This window comes from Dermacentor albipictus, chromosome 3, assembly GCF_038994185.2.
Source record: "Dermacentor albipictus isolate Rhodes 1998 colony chromosome 3, USDA_Dalb.pri_finalv2, whole genome shotgun sequence".
Lineage (NCBI taxonomy): Eukaryota > Metazoa > Arthropoda > Arachnida > Ixodida > Ixodidae > Dermacentor > Dermacentor albipictus.
The window spans coordinates 3,790,379-3,802,812 of NC_091823.1; the positions used below are offsets into that span (position 1 = coordinate 3,790,379).

Genomic DNA, 12,434 nt, shown 5'->3' on the forward strand with positions numbered 1-12,434 from the left:
CACACAACGACATAGAACAAATTTGGGGCATCCTCGAACCGGTTCCTGCACTGCTCCAATGCGCTCAAACGAGTCGAAGGAGAGAAGCGGGCGAGAAGCGCGCCAACTGTCGGGGCAGTGCCGTACATTGCGAGGAGGGCGTCTTCTGTGTTTGCCGCAACATGGCTCTGCGTGTGCGCCAAGCGCAGAAGTGTAGCGGAAACGTACTTCGCTACTCGTTTAATTGCGACTTCTGTAATTTACATGTCCATAATTACCGATATACACCGCAGTTTAACCTTCTACGGCACATTTCTAAGGCAACACCGCATTCACTAGAGGCGCTTTTGTACCGCTTTGAACCACCTAACCCATGGCTGAGTGGTAGCGTCTCCGTCTCACACTCCGGAGACTCTGGTTCGATTCGCACCCAACCCATCTTGCAAGTTGTTTGTCTTTATGAATTGCCTTCCGGAATTTTTTGCTCACGGCAAACGCCACCGACGCCGACGACACCGGCTTTTCTGCGACACGAGCTCCTTAACGCTGTCGCGTTAAAACGCTGGAGCAAGGAAGCAAGGCAGCAGCAACGACCGAATTGACCTTTTTGCTGCGTCTCGCATCAACGCGAACTAAGCCACAAAGACAGCACGCGGGAGACTTTGCCCGTCGCAGATAGCGTTCAAGATACAGCGGCACGGGAGGGGGCGGGCGACCGCCCGGAGTAGTACGCGCGCCCCCTCCCTACCCTCCCCCGCCCCAAGCCCGGAGCTTTGGGCGCGACGGAAGACGGCGCGCTTCCTCACCGCTTTCCTCGCTTGCATGTACGAGATTGTGCCGCGATCACCGGCTCACCCTCGCACGCTTTCACTCCCACACACAACATACGGCACGCGGCGACGATTTTTTTATCGTCCTTGCACTTTATACGGAACCTCACGGCGACGGCAGAAATGCGCCTGGAGTGTCGATATAGTTGCTATCGCATTAAAACGGTAGTTAACTTGAAGGTTAAGTTTTACTCACAGTGCCAAGCACTACTCGCTGGGAACAGAGCGCCACGCGAGGCAACGACTGTTCGCTCATGGCATTACGATGCTCATGGAGAAACCTATTTGTTTGACAGGCATCGTGCTTCACGTGACACCTTTATGATATCAACAGACATGGAGAATACCAAAGGTTTGATGTGGGATGGCGTATCTGTGGAAGAGAGCTGCTTAGCTGCTCCCTAAAAATAATAACTAAGTGGGCGCTGTGCTCCCATTTTAGCCCCAGAAGGCTTGCTGGGCTACATGGTATAGTACATCTACTATAGAGATAGTAGATATACATCTTGTGACACTAGACTACAGCCAGGAAGCAGCCGCCTTTCCTACCAAAATTAGGTTTGTGTTCTGAAAGTCCTAATACACGCAGTTCCATGAGCACATAAACGAGCAATGCATAGTAAAACTCTCAATAAAATTTTGTTGCCAAGCCCCTAGAAGTAGAACCGTCTGTCTTGCATCAGAGTGCCTTCTTTTTCCTATTCTGAAGTTTCATAAAGCACGTAACGCTACAGCACCAACCTAACGTCGAAACGGTCAAAACATGTTCTTTCAACGTTTACGATGCCGTCGCTTTCTCGTCAGAGCTTCGACACCATACCGCGACACAAACATCATCTCAGCCGCTTGGCCCAGCGCGCTATCGCCACTTCGAGCTTTGCGTTGCACTGTCCCACTGCAGGTTATAGCAAGTGCGCTTGGAGCGAAACCAAAACTGCCAAAAAATACTTGTAGACTAGTTCCCCAGTCAACAGAATGCCAATCCGAAGCCTGTGCTTCCCATCATTCCCATGATGGTTGAACGATCGCAGCGCCAGATTTCCCTCTAGTTATACTAATACGAAACTCTATGACTCCTCGTTTCTCCTCTTTTCACACTCCCTCCTCGACCGTGGCGCCGCCTACACCACTCGAACATAGCAGACGACATTTCGCAGAGTGAATGCACGCATAGCAAGGCCTGAGGCGTTGGCTTAATAACTTCGCGTAACTGCGTGTACAGCATAGAATTTCCACACGGAGGGCTATAGATATTCAGTGACGGCAGTAGCTTTCTTTCCTGTTTGATAATTATTTTTAAAGAAAATTATCTGAACGAGCGCTAAAACTGTGCCATGATGACTTGAAATGTATTGCGTGCGCTACAATTAGGTACGCAACACTTGTCAAGTAAGTGTCGCAAGATGCTATGGCGAATTGTTGTAAATAACGCATTTACGATTGAATGCCTACATCCTAACCTCCAGTAAGCCCTCAGTAGCCTAAATAATCCGCGCCGTCCTTACCATGTGAATTCGCGGCGCGTATCAGTTATGACGTACAAAGGCTGACAGGGGGCACGAACAATCGCTGCTCTGAAGGTTCCATAGAGTATTACAAGCTACAGTGCCACCAACGTGCGTGCTTGCCAATCCTCTAAACACGCGCAAAGGCTCAGAGGTGGGCGCTGGTGCTATTATGTTTCTCGTGCCTCAAAGTCGACAAAAATACGCGCAGCCGATCATTGAGCCGGGATTCTGCGTATATACATACAGAAAATGAAATCAGTTTTTTCTATTCGTTCGCGAAGCTGGAATGCAGCAACAGCGCTTCATTCAAAATCAAACAAGTGGATTATTTTTTCAGGTTAGTGACTCATAACGGATAACATTTCATCATGCGTTAACTCGTCCGTTCACGAAGTGACTTACTTGTCGCGAACCGAGTTACACTAAGGTGCATGCATTTAGGACGGTTGCGCTCATTCCGAAATACCATTTGCGAGGTATGACTTTGGTGAAGTGATGACCGCGCAAGGAATTGCCGCGCTATGACGCGGCCAAAATTGCGGTAAGTGAAGTGATGCAGTCGTTCAATTGAGGCTCCATTTGTTGTCTCATTACGTGTGTCTCTAAGACATAGTGGTCGAACGAGTAAGCGAACGACTAAACGAACGAGTGAACGACGACTAAACCAGCCAGCGAACGAGCGGGCGACTGCACGTTTGCTTTGCGAGTGCTCCACCGCCGCATCTTAACCTCCACACACTTTAAAGCTGGCTCGGATTAACACGTACGTCTCAATTACTTATGATGCTGTCATTTGGCGACGAACGCTGTTTCCGGAGAGCACGCACACTTTTCCTCTGTATCGCAAGTCCACCGGGCGATCGCCAATGACGAACACGAACAAAAGAGGCAAACAAAGCTACTCGCTCTAAACAAGGCTAGTTAGTAACCAGAGCGTGCAGACAGTTGCTTTCCTAAGATGAGTTTTCACGCTGGAGCCTCAAATCTTGTCAAAAGGAATGCGCTGATTCCTAAAGGTTTCGTAATCCCGTTTTCGCACGCAGCCTCGCGTGCCCGCGAATTGAAGTCTGTTGGCGTACGATACGATTAAGCGTACCAAATACGACCGTACTATTTATATAAACAAAGCACACGTCGCGTAGAACTACACTATGAGAGACTCGCAACTACCTCGTATAGTGGTGTGGAGAATCTTGGTCTGATGTTCTCCCTCCCAATTCGATGAATCCATGTCTTTCTTCCTAACCCGTAGCGCTTACCGGACGTACCGAGAAGAGCTTCTTGTCTTAGCTGAAACTATTTTGGCATACGAAGGCGCAGCAGGTTATGGTGATAGATATTCTGCCACTATAGCAGAAGTATGGGTCAACGAAGAAGGGTATCACAACGACCAGGGCTAAGTTGGCGCAACCATGGTCATCGGTGTGCCCCCGTTTTCTGCATTGACCGCAATTGACCGGAATGGTTGAATTATATGGGGAACAAGCCCAAACCGGAGGCAAAACTGAACGCAATCAGCTTTGAGCCCTGATAATCTCCGGCTGCCTTTGAGGAAATAGCACTCGCAATTTTATGGCTTTTGGTGGCTTAGTTTGGTAGGAACTATATACAGGCCTTGTAACTCCTGTTGTGCTCCATTTCGAGTTTGACGGATAATTACTATGGCTCTCTCAAAAGCGACCAATCCGATGAACAAAAGTACTGCCTAGCTAAACCTCTCTGAACGCTGCGTGCAAGAGTATAGTTAGCCCCTATTGCGTCATGCTTCTGCAGCTGATGATGATTTAATGGCATCCCTTTGAAACGGCGCGGTGACAAATAGTCACGTAGCCTGCTTGAGTTAATAAGGTATGCTATACACGTTGCTCATTCTAGCATTTTTGTCATTGTCGTCTTCCCGGATGGCACAATAATGTAGCCATCTGGAAACGCGAACTATGCGCGATTGAGTAATGGTTTCTTTCGCCTACACAATGATACCAATGTGAATAGCATTAAGAGTGCCTTGGTAGTAGGGTTGCTAAGGTAGACTCGACAATATTTTAATATTCTTTCGTTACTTGTGGCTTTAGCAAGTGATCCCCTTTAAGCAATTTTAAAGACGCTCAACGTCAAAACGTGCACGTCACTGCGGTACAATATTAAAACGATGAACATTGTGTAGTGACTCAGTAGCCATTGGATTAGCCAGAAATGGACCGGTATAAAAATTGAGCGGAAATGTTTTCTCGTCGAACGCTTTCTTTTTCTGTCACGACTTCCCCCCTTCGTTCCTCGACTATTTATCTATGATGCTTTGTGGTACATTGGGCACGGCGGCACCGCAACGAACATGTGGTCCTCAAACTCCTTCGTTTTTCTTCTTCAGACAATACCGTGAATCCTGGTGGCGACCCAGAGAAAGCAGCACGTTTCGCAACTTCCAGAACAAACCATCGTTGGAAGTACAGGCACGGACTTCTGCGACGTTCCATGGGCTGACCTGTTTGCCGACACACGGGCATGTCAACTGGACAGCTATCATACTTTGATACCAGGCTACGTGACGTCATGAACGACTGACGCCTGTAAAGGCCGATCCACACGACGGACCAAACTGCGCTTTTGGACCGCGGTCCGCGCATCACGTGATAGGACGTCACCAGTTCGTGCGTACCGCCGTTGGCCCGCGCAAGACCGCGGCCCTCGCGGTCCAACAAATCGCCGAGGCTTTTCGCGCTTCCGTTTTGGCGGCGGACCGCATGCAAACCGCAGCGATTTTGGCTTAGTCAACGAATGTTGTCCGGCAACAGAGTGTCTTCAGCCAAATCCAATCTAGTTTTCGACTCAGCAAAAGCCAGTCAAGCCAGTCGTTTCATGTCCGCCGTTCCGCCTACACGTGCGTGCAGCAGATCTATTTTTTAAACACCGTGTCCTCTTGGAGTGACGAGGAGGTTTTTTTCATTTTCTATACCTCGTTGAGCAGTTCCCGGCTTTGTGGGACTCGAGCCAGAATGATAACAATGATAACACTCTGGCCGAGAGTGTAGCTGGTTGGTCCGCTCTGCCGTCTCCTATGGTGGTCCGCCGTGTGGATGTGCTCTGCGCCGAACCGGTTCGCGCCGGGCCGTGACGTCGCATCACGTGACCGATCGGCCCACGGACTTGGTTCGTCGTGTGGATCGGCCTTAAAGTGAACAGCTTACAACATTGCGGCATTGGGCACGGCGGCACTGCAACGAACATGTGGTCCTCAAACCCTTTCGTTTTTCTTCTTCAGGTGAGAAAATATTTTGGAAAATGCTATCACAGTAATGACCCGTTTCTTCTGGTGCTGTCGTGCCATCGGCCAATGTGTTTTATAGTTAGCCATTGTTTCGAATTTTTAAAATTGCTATTGCTAGTGGATGGCGATATCGAGAGCAACTCTGGATCTGACACGCAGGCCATCTTGGTAGAGATTCGAAATGTTGCCTCTGTTCTAAATACTATCAAAGAAGAAAACAAGAGAACCAATGAATCCTTAACAGCTACACCTGCCACGCTTGACAAGCTTGCACTTCTAGAAGATATAACTTCTGCTGAAGGAAAGGTATCGTTGCTGGAACACAGCGTCAATCGTATGGCTAGACAAATTGATGAACTTGAGAACAGAAGCAGGCGGTCTAATTTGATAGTATTCGGCATTACGGAGACCGAAACTGAGACTATGGCTACTCTCGAGGTGGAAATTACCGGCAAACTTCTCAGAGACACGCTCGGGGTGACAATATCGGGCATCGAAAGAATTCATCGCCTCGGTGCAAAAAAGCTAAACAAAATAAGACCAGTAATATTCAAGCTTGTTGACGTCAGAGACAAACCTAAAATACTCAGAAATTGTTCGAAACTAAAAGACTCTAATGTATCTATAGGCGAAGACTTTTCAACGAGAGTACGGAACATAAGAAAAAATATCTGGGTTAGCAGCAACACAAACAGAGACAAGAAATGGTTACGCACCACTTTGACAAAATTAAAATCAAGGATCATTAATTCACTTGGGATGAGGAGACGAACACCAGAGTAGGAGTCACAAAAAACTAAGCAAAGCACGTAACCGCTCACCCTACCAGACATATCAAAACTTTACCGTCATTAATATCAACGCCAGAAGTGTCGTAAACAAGGTGGCCGAACTGGAAGCATTCCTTCTTGAGCATAGTCCTGATGTCGTCAGTATCACCGAAACATGGCTCTCCGCACTTATATCAAACAGCGATATCTTTCCACCGGCCTACGTAGTGCTACGCAGCGACAGAAGAACACTAGTCGGCGGAGCTGCAATTTTAGTGAAAGACGACATTCAGGTAACACTCTTCCCACAAATCGACGGCGCCGAGGCACTTTCGTGTAAGATTAAGTAGGCGAACTTATCTGCTGCGGTTGAAACACAGTATCGCGCATCTAACGTAGGAGTAGATGGGTTACAAGCTTTGACCGAATATATGCAAATTCGACTTAAAAACGCAAAACAAATCAGTCTTACTGGAGATTACAATCTTCCTGACATAGACTGGAATTTGAATTGCAGTGGGCACACAGAAGTAGCTTCTGCAGAAGCACTGCTCAAGATAGCATTCAACTTCGGTTTACGACCGATAATTCGACAACCCACTCGCATCACTTCTACAAGCTGCAGTATTCGGGATTTGATATGACACTGTCCTTTCAGACAGTGCCACCTGGGGAAGTATTGGACGTTGTATCAGACCATAAAGCAACTAAATGTTCTATGTTATTGCACTCACCAAAGCGTAAGAATGAGCTTTTCACGAATGTTTTAGACTGGTCCAATATGATGACGTCACCACTATTGATTTTCTTGAAAGCTGTTATTCGGCTTTTCTTAATGATTCCCAAAACGATACAGTTCAAGCAGATGACTCGTGGCTATTTTTAAGAACATTGTTCAAAACTGTTTGACATCATTTGTACCCGTAAGGAAAAAGAGAATGCATAAAAAGAATCTGCGCATAACCCGTGATATAATACACATGAAACGTAGGATTACAAGGCCAAGAAAAGCTAAAGATAGGTCTGACGAATCTCACTTAACTGAACTAATACGCAAGCTCTCCCATTCTCTAAAAGCAAATATAAGAGTTGCTAAAGATAGATACCTTGATGTTACTTTAAATAACTTTATCAAAACGGCTTCCCATAAATTCTGGCAATATTTGAACTCCCGAACTCATAAAGAAAACAACTTACCACACACTGAAGCTTTAAAGAAAGCGAAAACGTTTAATTACTATTTCAACTCTGTTTTCATCATTGAAAATGGCGTTTTACCCTCGATAGGAATCGATGAACGGACTAGAAGGGAACCAATGGGCCAGATCATTATTACGGAATCAGGGATCTTTTCACTGCTTCTTAACATTGATGAGAAAAGATCCAGTGAACCTGATGACATTCCAAATACTTTTCTGAAAAGATACGCCGAGTGGATGGCCCAATACCTTTCACTTATTTATCAAAAATCTATGAACACTGGTGAATTACCGCGTGAATGGAAAACTGCTAAAATTATACCGATCAATAAATCTGGAGATGCTACAGATCCCTCTAACTATCAGCCGGTTTTTTTTTAACCTGTACTGTTTGCAAAACATTTGAACATATCATACTTAAACACATTATGCAGTTCGTCAACGACCAGAAACTTCTATGTGAAAATCAGCATGGCTTTAGAAAAGGCTGATCGACGACAACGCAACTAACAGAAACAATCCATGACCTCGCAACCTCCATCAATATTACATTATCTTTCTTGATCTATCAAATGCCTGTGACCAGGTATCGCACACTGTCTATTCTGGAAACTTGATATCTCATTTGGTAATTGCAAGGTCACAAAATGGATTAAAAATTACCTTTCTAACAGGACCCAATATACTCAGTGCAACGGTTACTCATCCGAACGCTCACCTGTTCTATCTGGAGTGCCGCAAGGAACAGTACTAGCTCCTATTCTTTTCCTCATTTTTATTAATGAATGAGCTGAGAACTCTGATGTGACAGTCCGCATGTTCGCAGATGATTGCATAATATGTAAAGAAGTCAACAATACTACAGACCAAGTTATTCTGAACAATGCACTTAAAAATGTTACGAGCTGGTGCCGATCATGACAGATGAATATTAATCTAGATAAATCTGTCTGTATGACAACATCAAGAAAAATCAAGCCTCTGACGTTGACCTATGTTATAGATCAAGTACCGTCAAAAGTCGTTGACCATTACAAGTACCTCGGGGTAATTATTTCCGCAGACTTAAAATGGGATAAACAGGTGTCATATTTCAGGTAAGGCCCTTTCCGCTCTTTGCTCGCTAAAACGGTCACATCGGACTGCTTCACCAAGTACAAAACTATTAGCATATACGTCATTAGTTCGCTCAATTCTTGAATATGGTATTATAGGTTGGTTTCCGCACACGAAAAGGTGTATTGATAAATTAGAAGCAGTACAAAGGAAAGCAATTAGAGATGCGTACAACAAATATCGACGTCGTGATTCGCCTTCTGAACTCCTTGCGAGAGCAGGTCTTTTCACAATGAACAAACGTGCAAAGCTTCTACGTCTCAAGTCCGTATTCCAGCTCTTAAATAATGAAGTAAACGGAAATAGCCGACAACTGCTATCGTTCTCAGACACCAGGCCCTCTAGAACAAAACATAGTGGACACTTGAAAGAGTATAGATTACACAACGATACATTTAAGTTCTCATTTTTCCCACGGACAATAGCAGAATAGAATGCACCACCTGAACACGTCGTTGGTAGTAGTTCAACTGATATGTTTGTCTCAAGACTAACCAATTATATTTCTCTACTGCCTTAGCTTGAAAAATTAAATGTATCTATCGGTGTTTTTCATGTCAGTAATTTTTCGTGGTAAGTTTTCTTTTTTTTAATATATGTTTATAGTGCTATTAATACATTTGTGTATACGAATTGCACACATTGACATGACTTGCAGGAAATCTTTGTTCACAATATTTGGAATTCTTATTAACATAAACTGTTAACCATGCTTGGTACCACTTTCACAGTTGTATTTGTGTCCCGACCCTGCTACAGCCTTATATATAAGGCTAGCAGTATGTATTAAATAAATAAATAAATAAATAAATAAATAAATAAATAAATAAATAAATAAATAAATAAATAAATAAATAAATAAATAAAATAGAACCATAAATAAGAAAAGAGGAGAACCGGGACAGCATGTTCATACAACGAACGGGAACATTACTTACTTTACCGAACGGATGGAGCGCACAGCGAAACAAAACTTACCGCATGTTTTGCCGGGCAGTTGGTTGAACGTGATGTTGCGCTGCTCGCAGGCCAACTTGAAAGCAGCGAATGCATCGCAGTAGCAGTAGCCATTTCCTCGACATGAGCACATCTGCTCGACGCAGTTCTCGAAGAACACCCACGGGTTTTCGAGGCGCCTGAAGCAGGCCTGCAGGTTCTTGTTGTTTCTTTAAGAAAGAGAAGTCGCAATTGCACATTTCTAGAACTGTCGAGGTGATATAAAAAACCGCAGAATAGCGTTCGCTGTGAGCTCGCTCATTGCACACAGCACAAGTGGTTTCCAGCAGAACGTACTGGCACGGACAGAAGGGACGACGACACAAGATGGACTGGCAACTAAATGTTTGTTATTCGTATCCCACAAACTTTATACCACGAGATAGCCAGTTCTTTTTTATTTTGTCTCTTTCTTTCTGTGTGTGTTCTGCTGAAAACCATTTGTGCCAAAAAACTGCACATTGACTATATAACCTAGGAAATATCAATACATTTGGGTTTTGAACGTACGCATGGTTCTTCGCAGCCCTCAAATATGGCTGGCATGCTTTAGGTGCCGAAAGCATGAAGGATATTTCGGAAACAACTTCAGTTTGATGTCGCTTGTCTTCTGCGCGTCTATCTTACGACGAGTGATCACACTGAGTCTGGTCCTAACGTAACAAGCCACAACGTAAAAAAGGGACACTAATGTAGTTATGTAGTCGTAGTTTCGCCCGAAAAGCGGAGCATCGATAGCGATAGCAAATTATTGCGCAGCGAGCTGTACCAAGTAAGCATACTGGCTTTATAGGTCGTATAAAGATGCAAACAGGCAAGCTAAATTGACAAGCATGGTGTCGCGCACGCGCAACCAAACATGAGCCCATCTCACTCGATGACCGCGGAAACTCGCTGTCAAACCGCTGGAGTGGGGAAGCCCGGCAGCAGCAGCGAGCGAATTGACCTTCGTGCTGCGTCTCGTATCGGCGCGAACTGAGCCGCAAAAACACAGCGTGCGGAACCGTTTCTGTCGCAGATGACTGTCAAAATACAGCGGCCCACGGCCGCCCGGAGTAGAACGCACCGCTCCCCCCCCCCCCCCCTCTCTCGGAGCTTTCCGCGCGACGCAAGACGGCGCGCTTTCTCTCCTCGCTTGCATGCGTGAGATTGAGCCGCGATCGCCGGCTCACCTGCGTAGGCTTTCGCTCACACGTACAGCATACCGCGCGCGGCGTCGATTTTGTCTCCCTTCGACTTTATACGGAGCCTCACAATGACGGCGACAGCAACAATGCACCTGGAGTGTCCATATAGTTGCTATTGCAACATTAATGGCTCAAGGCCTACTTGGGCAAATGTGTTTCGACCACCCTCGCAGTGCGGTGATGTTGTAGCTTGAAATCCCGCGCGTATATGTCGGGTGAGGACAAGCCTCGTAAACATGCTCCGCAGGTCGGCTGATTCACAGATGCATCAGCGTCGTCGTCGCCACTGCAGCATCGGTAACTATGATCCTCGTCATTATATGACAAGAAAAAAAGCAATAATATTGACGCGTATAAATTGTTTATCAATTACCTGCGACCGTATTGCGCCGGTTAACAACTGTTAGAATGTTATCGCTCGGCGCAAGACGCGCCTTCATGTACGGAAACTTACTGGAATGTCATTGATTATATGACGAAATAATGTTGTGTAACCAGAATGGTAGCTAGCTGGGCAAGTTGGTTCATTGCATGTTATGTAACAGCGCGAAACATAAGGATGGCACGACGATAGAGACCGAGTGAAAAGAGCGCTCACTCGGTCTCTAGCGTCTTCCCTTCCTTATATTGCGTGCTGTTACATCAATTGTCTAATTAGATTGCGTGCGCTAAGCGAATAGAGGTGTGTACTTATTGGAGTGTACAAAAGCGCCAGCGATTACGTTGTAATGCACGATGAGTCGGGTATAACTAGCGGCCGGACACACTTGACACGTAGATCAAGTTTCGACGACCTGCGACCGTATTCGCCGCTATCGTTGTGCTTTGAGTGTTACTAGTTTTCCTCGCCATATGTTCGCCCTATGAACAGTTAATTTTATAGCTAACTCCTCTGGAGCTACTTCATTCTTCGCCCTCACGACAACGGGACAATATTATAAATAGCCACCGGAGCAGATTATCGGCGCCAGCGCGCATTTCCACTGGTGTTTTGAACGATTTGTATTAATGCAAAAAAGTGAGAAAAAGAAATGATAAGCAACTCTAATCTTAGACTTAGATGTTTCTTGGTGCCACTCGCACTTCGGCGTTGGTGTTCTTTAGGGTAACTTTAGGCGAACGCAACAGACGAACCGAACTCGGAGGCAACTGCTTTTCATTAATTAGCCGGTTAAATGTCATGCAACCTTTTTGCGTGTGCCGTCCTGCGTAACGTCATTACTTCCGCTTTATACTTCCGGGTTTCGAGGAAGGATGCGATCCGTTGCAGAGTATCCCTTCCTGAAGCCGGCCTGTTCTCTTGATTGTCTGAATTCCAGAGCTGCCCTTATTCTATTGGAAGTTATCTTGGTGAATATATTATACAATACTGGAAGTAAGCTAATGGGCCTATAATTGTTCAATTCTTTAACGTCTCCCTTTCTGCGGATTAGTATAATGTTGGCAATATTCCAGTTCTCTGGCACCCTTGAACTTACGAGACAATTCTTATAGAGGGCCGCCAACATTTCAGGCATGATATCTCCTCCATATTTCATTAAAGTGACTGTTATTCCATGTTCTCCTTCCGCTCTTTCCCGTTTC

At 45.5% G+C, this 12,434-nt stretch overlaps 1 protein-coding gene across 2 annotated transcripts in view; it reads right to left on the reverse strand.

Annotated features, from left to right (window-relative positions):
• Positions 1 to 12,434, reverse strand: part of LOC139057173 (sushi, von Willebrand factor type A, EGF and pentraxin domain-containing protein 1-like) — a 173,680-nt gene that overhangs the window by 2,041 nt on the left and 159,205 nt on the right. For both annotated transcript variants that reach the window (XM_070534968.1, XM_070534967.1), the window contains exon 33: positions 9,646 to 9,833. In XM_070534968.1, the coding sequence (XP_070391069.1) occupies positions 9,646 to 9,833 (188 nt within the window). The remainder of the gene's footprint in view (positions 1 to 9,645; positions 9,834 to 12,434) is intronic.